General features: G+C 53.3%; 1 protein-coding gene across 1 annotated transcript in view; it reads right to left on the bottom strand.

Moving 5' to 3' along the window:
• PITPNM3 (PITPNM family member 3) overlaps positions 1-3,010 on the bottom strand; it is a 108,591-nt gene extending 105,581 nt beyond the window's left edge. The window contains exon 1 of the mRNA XM_032280145.1: positions 2,844-3,010. Within this exon, the coding sequence (XP_032136036.1) occupies positions 2,844-2,865 (22 nt within the window). The 5' untranslated portion in view covers positions 2,866-3,010. The remainder of the gene's footprint in view (positions 1-2,843) is intronic.
• Positions 3,011-16,848: the final 13,838 nt, after the last annotated feature.

The raw sequence follows: 16,848 nt of genomic DNA, 5'->3' as shown, positions 1-16,848 counted from the left end.
GCCCAGGAGCCCAAAGCTCTATCTTTTCTCTCTGTGGGTGATCTACCGGCCAGATTTTAGAGGAAACACCTCACAGATGATGGCGCAGACCCCTCACTCACAAGCCGGTGCCACAGCCTCCACTCCCAGCCTTCAGCCACCATTTGTTCCCGTGTCATCTCCCAGAGTGAAGGCCGGATCATTCCTGCCGATCAGTCTGCCCATCCGAGACAGGTGGTACTGAACAGCCACCTTTCTCTCTGTTACGTGTTCTCCTTGGGCCTCAGTTTCCCCAGCTGTGAAGAAGAGATTTGGGTTCCTGATCTCCAAGGGCTCTCTCTGTTCTGAAGCTCACCAATCTTTTCCTCACAGATTTTGCCAATGGGGAATATGTGATTCTCATACACACATTACTGTGTGTTGTTTTCAATTCAATAGGCTTAGGAGCTTCGAGAAGAGAAGGGAGGCAGGGTGCAGTGGCTCACACCTGTAATTCCAGCACTTTGGGAGGCCGAGGTGGGCAGATCATTTGAGGTCAAGAGTTCAAAATCAGCCTGGTCAACATGGTGAAACCCCATCTCTACTAAAAAAAAAAAAAAAATAGCCAGGCATGTGGTGAGTGTCTGTAATCCCAGCTACTCAGGAGGCTGAGGCAGGAGAAAGTCTTCAGCCCGGGAGGCAGAGGTTGCAGTGAGCCGAGATGGAGCCACTGCACTCCAGCCTGGGAGACACAGTGAGACTCAGTCTCAAAAAAGACACACACACACAAAAAAAACAAAAACAAAAAGAAGAGAAGGGACGTTTCCAAAATGCAGAGGAGCCTGGGAGAGCTGAGAAGGGAGTGGTAACCAGACTCCTTGGAATGACTGCTGAATACGGGGCGCAGGAGCCCAGGCACTGGATCTACAGACTCGAGGAATCTGCGTCGCCTTGAGGGAAAGGGCCAAGCATGAAATTGCAGCAGGAAAAACAAAATGTTAGAACAGCACGAGGCATCAATGCTCAGAGCAGGGCAGTTTTTCCACCTGTCACTGGAAGAAGTTCTCACAGACGCTCAGCCCAGAGACCAAAGGACCCACATTCTCAGGCAGAGGGACTGAGACAGGCACCCCCATTTGGTACTGGGTGGGGGCGTGACCTATCAGGGCAGTGATGGAGAGAGTCCTTGGAGTCCAATAGACCTGGCTGTGAGTCCAGGCTCTGCCCAGACCATCTGGGCCACCTTGAGGCTGCTATTTCTTTGACTATCTGTTTCCAGATGTTTTCAAAGGGGGAGAGTTGCATTTCCTCACTCTCAGGATCACAGTGCAGTAAAGAGCTTAGCACCCTGCCTGCTACACAGAACAAGCAGCGACTGTTCACTGCTGTTGTGATGACAGTACCCTGGCAGGTGACCCATGCTCACGGCGTCCAGGTGCACACACACTCACACACAGGGTAAGGCAGCAGACAGCACACACGCCTGGCCACAGGCCCGTTTTAAGGAGTCAGGGTGGGTGAGGACCCAGGCATGGTGGAGGGAGGAGGGAGGCAGATGCCTTTTTCAGCCTCCTTGGTGTCATCCCACAGTGCCTCCCTCAGGACGGGAAAAGGGAGGGGAGTGAGAAAGTAGCTGTTTAGCTCTGCTCCATACTGGCTGGTGTCTCACACAACTGGCCCGGCCCCAGAGGACTCCTTGGGGACAGAACCGGAGTGCATCTTCAGGCACCTAAATCACAGGCTCAGTGCCTACACGGGGAGATGGGTCCCCGGCCCAGGGTCCCGGGCAGCTTTCCGGTGTGGGAGTGGATTGCCACACAGCCCAGTGGTATTCATGCCCAGTGTGCATAAGAGTGAATTCACACCCATTCCTTCACTGTCACGCTCGGTCCTGGGGGACGGCATGGCACCTGTGAACGTCACGGGTTGGGTGTGAGTTCATGGTAGATTCTCACATGCCAGCCTCACAAGAAGCACTGCCGAGACCAGGCTTGCCACCACCTACTGTATGGCGGGCCCTGTGGGCACAGCTGTCCTCCACCCGCCTCCCAAAGCACCATCCGGCCCAGAGTGTCCCCGATGAGTCATGGGCCTGGGTCTCCCCAGCATGGGCGCAGCAGGGGGCTGAGTCCGCCTGAGCCCCCGTGCCCAGCTCAGGGCCTGGCACAGAGCAGATGCTGGTGAATGAACGTCGGGCTGGATGAATGAACGAATGACTAATGCCCGCTCCCTCAAACCACGGGCTACACCGTCTGAGCCTGCGGGAGGGCAGAGCCCACGGGACCCCAGAAGAGGCCGCACCTTCAGACCTCCGCAGCTGAGGCTATGCGTCCCAGTGTCGATGGGGGAGGGGGCGGGGCGGCCAGCAGCCGGCGCAGCGCGGGGCTCCCCTCCTTCTCGAGAAGGAATCTGGGTCTCAGGACTGAACTGGAAGGAGGGGGGGCAGGGGGTTGTGGCGTCCTGGATGGAGAGAGCTGCAGGACGAGGGGGCGCGTCCCAGTTCGCGTTGGGTGCGTGGGACGAAGCCGCGGCCCCGGGACATCCCCTTCGGTGGCAGAACCCGGGTCTGCTCGGGGCCTCCGGGGGGTGGAGATGGCTCCCCACGGCGAGACCGGCCCGGGGCGCCGCAGACCTGGCCCTTTCCAGCGGGGTCGTGGAGAGGGGGACGTGGAGTCCCACGAGGTGACCGTGGGTGCAAAAGGGACTGAGGGCGCGCGGAGCCCCCTATCCACGCGCAAGAGGTCCAGCCCCGCCACCGCCCAGTCCGCCCGCCCGGAACCTCCACCCACCTGCGCGAGGGGCTCACCTGGGCCGGCGGCCCCTCCTAGAGACGCGCGGGTCCCTCCCCCGGGCCCCGGCCCTGCCCTCCCCGCGCCCGCCCTCACCTGCACGGCCCGCCTTGGCCATGTCCCGGGCGGCGGGCTCCGGCGGCGATGCCCGCGCTCCTCGCGCCTCCCCGGCCCGGCCCCGGCCGCCTCCGGCCCGGAACGGACTCCGAGCGACGCGCCCGCGCCCCCGCCCCGCTCGCCTCGGCTGCCGCCACCGCAGCCGCCGCCGCCTCGCCGCTCCCTCCCGCTCCCTTAAAGGCGCCGAGCGGCGGCCGCGCCTCCCCCCGCGCCGCCGGGGAGGGACTGACGAAGGAAGGCGCCCAACGCCGCCCCCGCGGGCCAGCACACCCGCCCCGGGCCGCGGCCGCCGCGCTCCAGACCGCTCCGCTCCGGCCCGCGGGGCCACCGCAGCGTGCAGGGGGCGACGGCCAGCGAGACCCGGGCCGGCGCAGAGACGCGGAGACAGCCCGAGACACTGCGGGCCAGGCAGAAATGGGGCACTGGACTGGGAGAGGGGCGCAGAGACCCTGAGACAGCGCTGGAGAGGGACGCTCCTGGGGCCGGAACGCCGAGGAAGAGGGAGAGAAAGGGAGAAATTCAGAGGAAACCAGAGACCCAGAGCCCGGCTCCTGGAGAGAAGGACTGAGAGAGCGGAGCGAGGAAGGAAGACAGGGACCCAGGGAGGCTCCCACGAAGCCAAAAGGAAAGTCACTCTGGGATCAGAGACAAGAGAGGAACCCCGCCATCAGCCCCCACTCCAGGGATTCTGGATCATTTAGGGCGTCTGACCTAACCTCAAAAGAAAAGGGATCCCTGTGATTTTAACTCTCAAGGAATAAGTAAAACACTTGCATATCCACCTGGGGTTCCAGGCTGGGTCAGGGTTTGTGAAGCCCAGTGGCCTGAGCAGTACCCGCCTTCCACTTCCCAAACCGGGATGCAGACAGTCTAGTGGACAGGCCTCGTGGGGCTGGGGAGATTTGGGTTATGACTTCTGCTTGGGGTTAGCAGGGATCCACAATCCTGCCCCAACAGAGGGCAGAAGATGGCCAATCGTAGTTGGCGGTGCCTGAGAGGTGGGAGCCCTCCACTGAGAAGGTGTCGCCCTGCCTCCCCCCAGGAATTGGTAAAGCTGAAGCCCAGTTGCCATCTGTATAGCCAAGTACCCCACCCACCCTGCCCCACCCCCACTTGACAGGGAAAAGGTCAATTGGAGAATTCCATCCATGGTCCAGGCTCCAGGGTCCCACAAACTCCTCTACGGAAACAGGGCAAATAGGGCACACATGGGGTTAGATGGGGCCTCTTATTTGGGCTTTGACTCCATCCTCAAGATTCCCGCTAAGCAGTCCTTCAGCTCCTGGTTGGTTACCTCCAGGGACCGGAAGCTTAGTATCTTAAGTGAGAGTTCTTCCATCTTTTTTTTTTTTTCCTTTTTTTTTTTTTGCCAGTGCTGGCCTTAAGAATGTTCTTCCGCACTTGAGCTGAAATCTACATCCCACATGTCCCACCTATGAGTTTTGCTCGGCCTTCTGACACCTCACCAGACAAAACCAGGGCTTCCCAGAGCCCTCTTCCAAACTCCCTAGTATGGCTTTATTCAGGGAGAAGAGCCATCCAGGTTTCCCAGGGTTCACCTCCCAGAAAACCCATCAGTCCTAAGAGCTTTGGATCCCAGAGCCAGGCGCCACCACCAACTCCAATAAATGTACAATTTCAGAAGCCCTGGGCTCCCGAATCCAATGCTGTTCACCAGCACCTGCTATTGGTCACCAGCCAGGAGGGCAGGAATGGACCTCTGCAGCCTTTCTCCACTACCAGGATGGGAGTGGGAATTAGAATAGCAAGGACTACTGATTGGACAGTCGGTATTAACCCTCATGCATTCTTTCAGCTACACTGCATTATCCTCAGTGTACACATAGGGAAGTGGGGGCTGAGAAAGTTTGGTGCTTGTGGTCATGCAGGATTCAATTTCAGGCCTGTGCTCTGTCTACTGGGCCTCACTGGCCTCACCCTTCCCTGAAGTAGGAGGCGTTTCAGAGGCCTGACAGCCTGGATAATGTCCAGGCATGGCCACCTGGTCTGTGGGCATATGAGTGGTCACAAAGGAGACAGACCATTGGCTGCAGAAGAAGCAAAGCACCTGCCTCAGAGGGGACACGTCGGGGCCTGAGCTCCTCTGTATCCCTGGCTCACAGCAGCAGCAGTGACCACAGTGCATCAGGGGCCCTCCTGTTTCTGGGCACAACTTCCTGTTGTGTTTGTGTGTGTGCCTGGGTATGCGTGCATGGGGTGTACATGTGTGTGCTTGTGTGTGCTTGGGTATGCATGCATGGGTGTGTATATGCACACTCGTACGCCTGCTGACAGATGCTCCCTGGGTGGGCACCCAGACCCCTCCCCTTCCCATCACTTAGTCCTCCCAAACCCTAAACTAGTCACCCTGGAGGGTCTGGGTGGAGCAGTTAAGGGGAGGTGCCAAGTTGATGGGAATTTCAGAAACCATCTCTCCAGACCACACTCCATACCCCATTTCTCAGATGGGAAGACAGCCGGATCTATCCCCTGAAATGCACGTCTTAGAGGCCCAGATCCACGGCTTCCCCCCTTTAAACCTTCACCCCAGCCTTGGTCTGCCCCCAAGGCAGCTCCTGAAGGCACTGACTGTTACCAGCTGCCAAGGAAGTTCCAGCTCAGCCTTCTGACAGAGCAAACACATCAGGACTCAAGGCCGTTAGATTAACTGGTGGGAGTTAACTTCCTGCATCAGAAGAATTGTCCTTAATTGAAGAAAGGGATAACCAGCAATTTAGCGATGCTGACCTCTGCTGCCCAGAGGAAAGAGAGGCAGGAGCCAGCCAGCGCCTCCTGGCCTCCCAGCTCCCAGTGACCAGAGTTACTGTGCCAGGGGTACAGACCCAATCCCTTCTCTGAGACCTGGCACCCAGGCCCTTTCCTCTGACCACAGCTTGTTCTGCTCCTGCCTCCACAATGGCCAGCTGCTCCTGGGTCCAGGCAAGCATTCGAACCCAGAGAACCAGTAAACATGAGCAGGACCCCATCCTCTCAATGGCCATGGAGGACATGTGCACAGCTGTGAACAGGTTGGAGAGCTCCAGGCAGGTAGGGAGTGGGAGCTGTCTGCAAGACAACTCCTTGACATGACAGCCCCCAGGCCTGGTGATCCAGCCTGGACAGCTGGCGTCAGCACTTGGAAAGGTAAGTGACAGTACTAGGAGCCAACACAGCCCCTGGAAAGCTAATCACACCAGGCAAACCTCGTTTCCTATTTGGACATGGTTATAACAACTGGTGGAGTTGGGCATCGCCATGCCTTCTGGGCCTCAGTTGGGGCACAACTGCTGCCCAGCTCTCTGATGGTAACTCTGTAAACAACAGAGGGAGTCAGGAGGAAGATGATAGCCTGGTGAAGCGGCTTGCCCTGGTCCACTCCCTGATGGACTCCAGTGGAGGGAGCCTCCAGCAGGGCTTCAGCCACACCGAGCATCTCAGCAAAAGTGCTCATAAAGAGAATAAGCTGCATAAGAAGGATGCAGCTCATGCAGACTGGACAGATGCATGGCCATTCACCGCGGCCTTGACAAACTAGGACCATGGGCCAAAGCCAAGAGGATGAGATGAACATGGACAAGCAAGTGGGTCCATCCTCCCAGGCCGAACACAAACACCTGGCTAGGAATCCCATCCTTTTCCTCTTCCTCCCCATCCTCTGGGTGGACACCTAGACCCCTTCCCTTCCCATCACTTAGTCCTCACAAACCCTAAACCAGTCACCCTGGAGGGCCTGGGTGGAGCAGTTAAGGGGAAGCGCCAAGTTGGTAAGAATTTCAGAAACCATCTCTCCAGACCACATTCCACACCCCATTTCTTCTTCTCCTTCTCTTCTCCCTCCTCCTCCTCCTCTTCTCCCTCCTCCTCCTCCTCCCCTTCTCTTCCTCCTTATCCTTCTCTTCTTCCTTATCCTCCTCTTCCTCCTCCTTCTCCTCCCCCTCCTCCCCCTTCCTCCTCATCTTCTTCTTATCCTGCTCCTCCTTCTCGCCTCCTCCTTTCCTCTTTCTCCTCCTCCCCCCTCCTCTTTCTCTTCCTCCTTTTCTCCCCTTCCTGTTCCTCCTCCTCCTCCCCTGCTCTTCCTCCTCCTCCCCTGCTCTTCCTGTTCCTCCTCCTCCTCCCCTGCTCTTCCTGTTCCTCCTCCTCCTCCCCTGCTCTTCCTCTTCCTCCTCCTCCTCCCCTGCTCTTCCTCCTCCTTCTTGTCCTCCTCCTCCTTCTCTTTGCTGGTGACTGTGGCTTACCTAGTGTGTGCTTTTTTTTTTTTTTTTTTTTTGAGACCTAGTCCCACCTGTTGCCCAGGCTGGAATGCAGTGACACAATCTTGGCTCACTGCAACCTCTGCCTCTGGGGTTCAAGTGATTCTCCTGCCCCACCCTCCCAAGTAGCTGGGACTACACGCCTAGCTAATTTTTGTACTTTTAGTAGAAACGGGGTTTCACCATGTTGGGCCAGGTTGGTCTTGAACTCCTGACCTCAAGTGATCCACCCACCTCGGCCTCCCAAAGTGCTGGGATTACAGGCATGAGCCACGTGCCCGGCTAGCACCTGCTGTCTTAATCCCATTCTCAGCAGTTATGTTGACAACCATGGCTTTGCCCTCAAGGCAGAGGCTGTAAAGAAGGCACTGATCCCCAGCAGTCTTATGTTTGGTCTCCTGCAGAGGCAGGAAGATGCCCTTAAGGTTAACACATGACCTTTTAGGTGAACCCTAGACCCCTATGTGTAAGGACCCCCCCCCGACCCAAGACAGACTCCCACCCAGGAGACCAAGCTAAGTGTTCTGCCTTTACATGAGACTGCTTTCCACTTTATTCTCACCAGGGTGGGCTGCAAAATCTAAAAAACATACATTTGCATGTTTCCTTTGTGTTTTCAAAAGATGTCTGGAGACATTTGCAGAATCTGTTGAACTGGATCTCATCAGATTTTTATTTATTTATTTTAAATTTGAGAGTCTCACTCTGTTACCTAGGCTGGAGTGCAGTGCCCCAGTCTCAGCTGACTGCAACCTCCGCCTCAGGTTCAAGCAATTCTCCTGCCTCAGCCTCCCAAATAGCTGAGATTACAGGCACGTGCCACCACACCCAGCTAATTTTCATATTTTTAGTACAGACGGGGTTTCACCATGTTAGCCAGGCTGGTCTTGAACTGCTGACCTCGAGTGATCTGCCCGCCTCGGCCTCCCAAAGTGCTGGGATTACAGGTGTGAGCCACTGCGACCCGCCCAGATTTTTATTGGAGATGCTGAAACGAGTTGAGGCCCAAGTCTAGATTTCGTTTTTTCAGTTGCTGTTTAGCTTGCTTTTGTCTTATTGAATGGGGTGGGCTGGTAGATGGGATTTTGGGGAGGGGGATCTGGAGAGGCTGAGGGGTGGTTGGGTAGAAGCAGGCAGAGATCTAGCAACTGCTGTAAGGAGAGGAATTGTGGCGCAAGAGCTTAATTAGGCTGCCCAATAGGTTCTGCTATGGACCCCTCCTGTCTGCCCTTGAAAATGTCAGCAACAATTTATCTCACTCATGAAGCTTTTGCAGGTGGATCTGTGTTTTGCGTTTGTTTGCTGTCAAGACTTGAGATTGGCCCCAAACAAGCCCAGCTGTCTTCAAGTTATACCCAGACCGAATTAAAATTAGAAACTGGGTGAAAATCTAAAACTCTCTGCAGGATGGGCTCCCTGTGTCTGCATTCCTGCAAATCCCCATCAGCACTGGGTGCCCAAGAACAAGCCAATCCAGAGGCTCTGACTTCAGTTGTATCCCTCCCCTGCCCCAGCCTCATACACAATATTGTTTGTTTCTGACAGATTCCAAAACTCAGAAATTCAAATGCAGTGGCAGATGATAAGGCAGACAAATCAAGGGGGAAGAAACTGCCCGATTCCGAATGCAACAGTGTTGGACAAGGGCAGAAAAGTCTCAGTGAGATCATGTAAACTGATGATGTAATAGACAGTGACTTTCTCTGCATCTGGCTTACTGACTCCACCTATTGTGGCTCTTGCACCCTCCCCCTGGCTACAGGTTTCCTTGCAGGCTCTGCTGCTCTGCAGGGTCCTCACTCTGGAGCCCACTGTTGGTTCCAGCCGTGGCTGTGCTAGCCAGGTCCCAACACGGCCGTGTTGGAGGACCCTGAGGGATCAGCTGGATGCAAGCCATCTTGATTTTGTTTTAACCTAAGGTGCACATAGTAGGTTATAATGGGACCGGTGTTATGGTGCTACCCCACGAGGCATCTCCCACCAGTCTGGGCACAGTCCATTATTAGTCTGCAAACCACATTCCATTCCTCCCCTCCAGGTCCACTCTGAATTCCCACATTTCTCAAGCTACTTTCTTTTTTCTTTCTTTTTTTTTTTTTTTTTTTTTTTTGTTTGAGATGGTGTCTCACTCTATTGCCCAGGCTGGAGTACAGTGGCGCCATCTTGGCTCACTGCAATCTCCACTTCCTGGGTTCAAGTGATTCTCCTGCCTCAGCCTCCTGAGTAGCTGGGATTATGAGCACCCACCACAGCGCCTGGGCTAATTTTTTGTATTTTTGTTAGAGATGGGGTTTCACCATGTTGGCCAGGCTGGTCTCCAACTCCTGATCTTGTGATCCACCTGCCTTGTCCTCCCAAAGTGTTCGGATTACAGGCGTGAGCCACCACACCTGGCCTTTTTTTTTGAGATGGAGTCTCTTTCTGGGGTGTAGTGGTGAGATCTCGGCTCACCGTAACCTCCGCCTCCCAGGTTCAAGTGATTCTCCTGCCTCAGCTCCCCCAAGTACCTGGGACTACAGGTGCCAGCCACCATGCCTAGCTAACTTTTGTATTTTTAGTAGAGACAGTTTTCACCATGTTAGCCAGGCTGGTCTCGAACTCCTGACCTCAGGTGATCTGCCTGCCTCAGCCTCCCAAAGTGCTGGGATTACAGGCCTGAGCCACTATGCCCGGGCTCCCAATCTACTTTCTAAAGCTTTTCCCTATCTGTGTGTATGCAGAGCGTTATATACTTGTGTGTATGCATTCGAAACATTACGGAATGTCACCATGGGGACAGCATGTTCTGTTTCTTACTTTCCCCCTCAGTATTGTTTTTTGAGATGAATCCACATGGATATTTGTAGATTTGGCTTGTTCCTTTTTAACTGCTGCATACTATTTGGTTGTGTGATATACCTCATTTTATTTTTCTAATCTCCTCTAAAGGGCCATTTAGGTCTCATAGTTCCTCACTGTTACAAATGGTGCTGCAACAAACATCCCCTACATTTCCCGTGTTCCCATGCGAGAGCGTCTCTGGGGCTCAGATACAGCATTGAAATTGTCGGACCACAGGGAACGTGCACATTCCACTTCCCTAAATAACTCATCAATGAATTGCCCTCTCGAAAGCCTGTTCTGCTGGTGCCTTCTGCACCCAAGCCCAGAGCAGGAAAGCGAGCACCAGTTTTAGCAACTAAGTGTATGGAGGCCAGGCACAGTGGCTCATGCCTATAAGCACTCTGGGAGAACAATGCAGGCTAATCACCTGAGGTCAGGAGTTCAAGACCAGCCTAGCCAATACGGTGAAACTCTGTCTCTACTAAAAATACAAAAAAAAAAAAAATTAGCAGGGCATGGTAGTAGTCACCTGTAATCCCAGCTACTCGGGAGGCTGAGGCAGGAGAATCGCTTGAACCTGGAGGCGGAGGTTGCAGTGAACCAAGACTGCACCATTGCACTCCAGCCTGGGCGACAGAGCAAAACTCCATCTCCAAAAAAAAAGAAGAAAGGAAGGAAGGGATGGAGGGAGGGAGGGAGGGAAGGAAGGAAGGAAGGAAGGAAACTAAGTGTCTTAAAATCTAACTTAGGGATCCCCTGGCCAGAACACTCCACTGCCCACTGCCTCTCCTCAGTCTCCCGCAGAGCCAGCAGGGTGGCTGCAGCCTCACTGAGCAGGAACCTCCGCCCTGGGATAGAAATTTCATCTCTCTCCTCCTCCATATTCAAGTGCAGTGGTGCCCGTGACAACCCTCCCAGGAGGCAGCGGAGAAGAGTGGGTCGTGTGAGCTGAAGTTGGCATGCAAAGGCACCTGGTGCAACAATAGAAATAAGCCTTGATGCCCCCAACCCCCCACCCCACTATCACACATGCACATGATGAAAACTCCCTCCCGTCACAGCCCACCCTGCGGAGGTAGAATCTGTGCCATTGACCCAGACCTGAAAGTGTGCTGTTCTTGACTCCTAAGAAAGGACCCCCTACTGCTGGGAGCCCAGGCAGCTGCTGAATAAAAGCCAAGACAGTCATCGTGGAGAGCAAGCCTCCAAGATAGGGTCATTCTGTCTTTCCCTCCTTCTCCCTGATTCCGGACTTGGAGAAAACCTTCAGGCCTCTGCTGGCTTAAAACTTGTAGGGAAGAAATCCCTTCACTTAAAAGGAGGCCATTCCAGTTCTTTAACTCTACCAGCTGGGAAGCTCTTCCTGTTTGCTCTATTTCTCTCCTGCTGTACAGCAGCATGCTGAGAAAAATAACAATCAGAAGAGTAACAGGAATAGATATTTGCTGAGTGACTATTATGTGCCTGGAAGTGTTTTAAGTGCTTTTCACATGTTCCCTCCTTTCATCCTTATAGTGACATTAGGAGGGAGGGATTCTTAGAACCATTCCCATTTTACAGATAAGGAAACAGGCTTAGAGAGGCCTCGCAGCTAATAAGTAAGTGGTAGAGCAAGTATTCAAACCCGCATCCCACTAATGTCCACACTCCCGCCTTAACTGCGAGAGAGAAGACGGGTAAAAATAAGACAGAAACCAGACACAGAAAAGCAAGAGGCTGAGGCTCTGCCACTAAGTCCTGATGCAACCTCAGGGAATTCACCAAAGCAAGCCCCTCCGTGTCTATACAGCGAGCCTGCTAGACTCACCGGTGCCCTAGAGCCTTTGCGGCTTGGCTAGGATCCCATGGTTTGGGATCCCTGATCCCTGTGCGAGGTGCCCTGGCAGAGAGAGGAGGTGAGGGAGGAGCTGAGCGGGCAGGATTCTCCAGGGCCAGAGGCAGCTGCCTCTGCCTGGGCAGGGCCTCCTGAGGCTATCAATGCCTTCCTCCTTTGTGGCCGCCTAGCTAGTATCCCGGTCAGATCTCCCCGGGCTGCTAGGGCTATCTATTCATATTGCAATTTGAACGCTTCTGGTCAGAATGACTAAAAGGCTGAATTTTACAAGGGTTTTGAAAGTGAATTGACTCCACTTATTAAAGATATACTAGATTACATGCTGAGTGAAAGGACACTCTGGGGACTCCAGGCATCGCAGCCTTTCACGAAGATGGAAACATCCCTTTCTGAGCCGCTCCCAGTAAACCACAGTGGGAGACGTTGTACCAAGCAGGTGCCAATTAAATTACCAGCTGAGGGACACAGTCCATCCAGGAAACAGGTTGGTCCAGAAGGGCCGCTGGTGAATGAAGAGGCAGTTCCAGAAATCTCCTCTGGTTATTTTATGTAAATCAATTTCTAAAGGTAGGAAGGCAAAGGCAAAAAGAAGAGTTCCTGGGAAGGCTTGACCTTCAGTCACGCAATTTATACGGGGGGGGGGAGAGAGAGAGAGAGGTGTGAAAGGTAGAGAAAGTGATGGACTGGGAGGGGCACACAACTGCTGTTTGTTTTCAGGTTCAGAACACCTGGGGAGTGAGTCCCAAGTGGGTGGGGGCTTCCTCTGTGCAGCCGGGGAAGCCAAATAGTTGGAAGGATTTCCTGGACTTGGAGCCTGGCGGAAGAGGAAGGCCCTTCCCAACCTGCTCACGGATCCAACCCCAGTACCTCACTGTACTGATTGGGGAGCTCAGCACTGGGTAATAGGGGTGTGTGTGTGGGGGTGGGGTGTCAAAATCAGGGCATTTGGTGACACAACTGGGGCTGAAAGAGGTTCCAGGCTCCTAACGCGTCTCTCTCCTCCCACCCTCCCATGGAGACGTAGGGAGCTGTCCCTGGCTTGTGTCCGTAAGCCTTTTCTCTCTCTCTCTCTTTTTGTCCCCATGAGAATCAATCCTTTCCACCCATCGCTGTCAAGACAAGCAGCAGCATGGAGCAGGTACACAGACCGCAGTTGCTAGCAGAACTCATAGAAGGTCTGGGCAATGTGTATGCAACACTGTGCTTCCCACTGTAAGCAACAGATACAGACTCAGTCTCTCCAAAGCAGAAAGGGGGTTTACTTGCAGGCTATCAGCATTTCAGAGAATCAGAGGAGGCTGCAGGGATAGGCTTGAAAAGCAGATGGGGCCAGGCGGGTGGCTCACATCTGTAATCCCAGCACTTTGGGAGGCCAAGGTGGGCAGATCACTTAAGGTGAGGAGTTCGAGACCAGCCTGGCCAACATGGTGAAACCCCATCTCTACTTTAAAAATACAAAAATTAGCTGGGCGTGGTGGCGCACACCAGTAGTCCCAGCTGCTCAGGAGGCTGAGGCAGGATAATCGCTTGAACCCAGGCAGGAGAGGTTGCTGTGAGCAGAGATTGCACCATTGCACTCCAGCCCAGCCTGGACAACAGAGTGAGACTCTGTCTCCAAAAAAAAAAAAAGAAAAAGAAAAAGAAAAGCAGATGGGAACTGAGGCTGCTGGAACCGGCCAAGAACTAGAAAGCACAGCCGTCACCTTTTAGCAGAAGGACTTTAGTCTGACGGTCACTCTCTTCACTATAGAAACCAGCCCCGGAATGAATGGTTTCTAAAGAAACATCAGGCCAGGCATGGTGGCTCACGCCTGTAATCCCAGTACTCTGGGAGGCTGAGGCAGATCACCTGAGGTTGGGAATTTGAGACCAGCCTGACCAACACAGTGAAACCCGGTCTCTACTAAAAATACAAAAATTAGCTGAGGCAGCATAATCGCTTGAACCCAGATGGCAGAGATTGCGATGAGCCAATATCGCACCATTGCACTCCAGCCTGGCCAACAAGAGCGAAACTCTGTCTGAAAAAAGAAAAGAAAAGAAAATAGAAAAGAAACATCCATTTTGAATCACTCATTTCAGCCAAGCATGATTGTCAAACCTGGGACGTGCATGCTCCAGCTTCCAGGGATGGGAAACGAAGATTGGAGTGTTCTGTCTTGGGAATAAGGGCCCTGTATCCACATAACCATATTCCAAGGGCATGGAGAGTACAATAGACTTCTGAGGGTTGACAATTCTCATGAGGGATTGCATCATGAATTCCAGATTACTTAAACAGTAGGGGCTGTGTCATCACACCTATCCAGCAATCCCCCCAGAACTCATCCTTAGGCCCCTGCCAAAGTTAAGGGTTCCAGAAACCTTCAGAAGGGTGCAGCTGCTTTTGTTTACAGGTGTGTGAGTGAGGCACTTTTCCGGGCCACCTGTGATGGGCACTCCCCCACCCCTACAATGAGGACGTGAGAGCATCCTCTGCAGGAAACTGCATAGAAGGGGCTCAGGGGCGAGGGCTTTCAGATCCATCACCACCGCCTATCCCCCCAAGGGAGGAAGAGGCTGCTAGTCCTCCCATAGAGCTTTTCTGTTGGGGCTGCCACAGGCTGTGTGCTTTTCAATGTTTCGACATTGCAATATTTCATACTTGGAAAGTAAGAACAACCATGATTTTCAGAGTTCTATTTCTTGACATTCTATTTCAAGCTGTACAAAGTAATACTTCACAAAAGCCTTCTTAGCCTAAGATGAAGTGAGGCTCCACTGGGGGAATTGGATTTCTGCTCCCCTCCGAACACACAGGGGAAGAGTTATTGGACATTCCTAGGGTGGGGGGGATGAGGTTTTCTGTTTTGGTTTGTTTGGGTTTTTTTTCATGCATCAAAAGGGAGCATGGGCTAAAAAAGCAGGAAACAGTGATGTAGCCGAATGAGCACCAGACTGGGAATCAGGAGACCTTAGGTCTAGTCCAGTTTTGCTACTGATTTCCTGTGAGACCTGTTTCCACTCTGGGATTTTGCTGTCATTCACAGAAAAAGGGTAGTAAATCCTTCTCTGTTTGGGGACACTGCTATATATATATGAACTATTCCAGAGAGGTGATTGTTGTTGTTGTTGTTGTTTGTTTGTTTTTTAAGACGGAGTCTCGCTCTGTCGCCCAGGCTGGAGTGCAGTGGCACCATTTCGGCTCACTGCAACCTTCACCTCCTGGGTTCAAGCAATTCTCCTGCCTCAGCCTCCTGAGGAACTGCGACTACAGGCATGCACCACCACACTCAGCTAATTTTTGTATTTTTAGTAGAGATGGGTTTCATCATGTTGGCCAGGCCAGTCTCGAACTCCTGACCTCATGATCCAACTGCCTTGGCCTCCCAAGTGCTGAGATTACAGGTGTAAGCCACCATGCCAGGCCCCTATGTGTGTGTCTTTATTGAGGAAAGGGTCCACAGCATCGTCTAGGCTTTTAAAGGGGTCCTGACCCTTCAAAATAGCAAGAACTCCAGTTTCAGCCAATTCCTTTGTTCGGATGGGAAACAGGCCCCCTAAGTCGGTGTGAGGAGCCTGGACCTTGTTCGTGCCTAAGGCTGTGAACAATTATCTGAGTTAATTAAGAGTTTTGGCGGCCAAGCCAGCAGCCCATCCCCTTATGCTCAGGCAGCCTCTGTCACACACACTGCAGGTCACAAGTGATGGATGCTGGTTCCAGGCCCCAGCCTGGAATGGGGAGTCCACCACATGCCCCTCCAGAGGCTAAACACAATCGACACAGACAGAAAGAGTCCAGGCCTCCAGGCCCTGCCCGCAGTGTCCTCACAAAGACCCAGACGCCTGGTTGGCCCCACATCTGTTTCAAATCCCATGCCTGGGATTTCTTTTTGACATTAAATGTTGGCCGGAGAGCCACCTACAAGGGTGACGAAGGCTGCCGGCTTCCCACTGGAGGGTGGGGAGGATATTCTGCAGGTCTTTGAGAACTGCCAAGACTCCTTCATCACACTGAGCAGATATAAAATCCATTACCAAGAGCTAATAAAGGCGAGGAGGCCCAGCAGAGGACGTGCCCGGCTTGCTGGGAGGGCCCGCACTTGGCAGGCTCTCCAGGTGCAGCCGCTGGCCCTCCATATCTGCCCCTCCCTCGGATTCCCATTGTTCTCGATTCAATCATTTGGGCACCGATTCTGTTTCTCTTTGACTATAAAAGCCCATGCCTGCAGGCCTCTCTGCACATTTATTGTGCGGCTAGAATTTATGACAGATTAGATTTCAGAGAAGGGATTGATTATATACAGGGCCTGGGGCTCCCAGTAGACTCCCCCATTTAGAAATAGAATAAAGATTAGAAAGCATGAGCAAGGGCAATCTGAGATAAGACTTGCTTTCAAAGGGAGGGAGGGAGGACAGGATGGGGGAAGCTGCCCACTCCTACTCCAGAGCATCTTCCGGAAGCTGGACAAAATTCTTTGCCTGGTGGAGTGATGAGCTGCTGAGGCCACTCCTCACTGCCTCCAATACATTCAGTCTCCTCTGGCACAAGACGCTCTCCTGGTCACCTGGATGGGCTGACCCGACAGTGTGGAAGTCTCAGCTCTTATAAATCCTGCCAGCACCTTTACTGCCTAATCACCCTGTGTTCACACCTATGTCCTCCTCTTTCAAGACTTCAGTCTTTGAAAGGGCATCAACTATCTTTCCAGGTCTAATTCAAATGCCACCTCCTCCACGAAGATCATCAAAACACAACCCTCACTCAGTAACAGTGAATCGCTCCTTTCAGTGTGCAACCACAGTACGCTGTCTTCCCTCTCCTCCCCCTTTTGTTTTTATTCTGCTTTGAGAAGGTCTGTGTCTAAACTCTTTGCATTTCTTTTTTTTTTTTTTTTTTTTTTGTGACGGAGTTTCGCTCTTGTTACCCAGGCTGGAGTGTAATGGCGCGATCTCGGCTCACCGCACCCTCCGCCTCCTGGGTTCAGGCAATTCTCCTGCCTCAGCCTCCTAAGTAGCTGGGATTACAGGCACGTGCCACCATGCCCGGCTAATTTTTTGCATTTTTAGTAGAGACGGGGTTTCACCATGTTGACCA

The sequence above is a fragment of the Sapajus apella genome, unplaced genomic scaffold (genome assembly GCF_009761245.1).
Source record: "Sapajus apella isolate SASKATOON/1434 unplaced genomic scaffold, GSC_monkey_1.0 scaffold12, whole genome shotgun sequence".
Taxonomy (NCBI): domain Eukaryota; kingdom Metazoa; phylum Chordata; class Mammalia; order Primates; family Cebidae; genus Sapajus; species Sapajus apella.
This window is presented reverse-complemented; position numbering and strand designations above follow the sequence as displayed.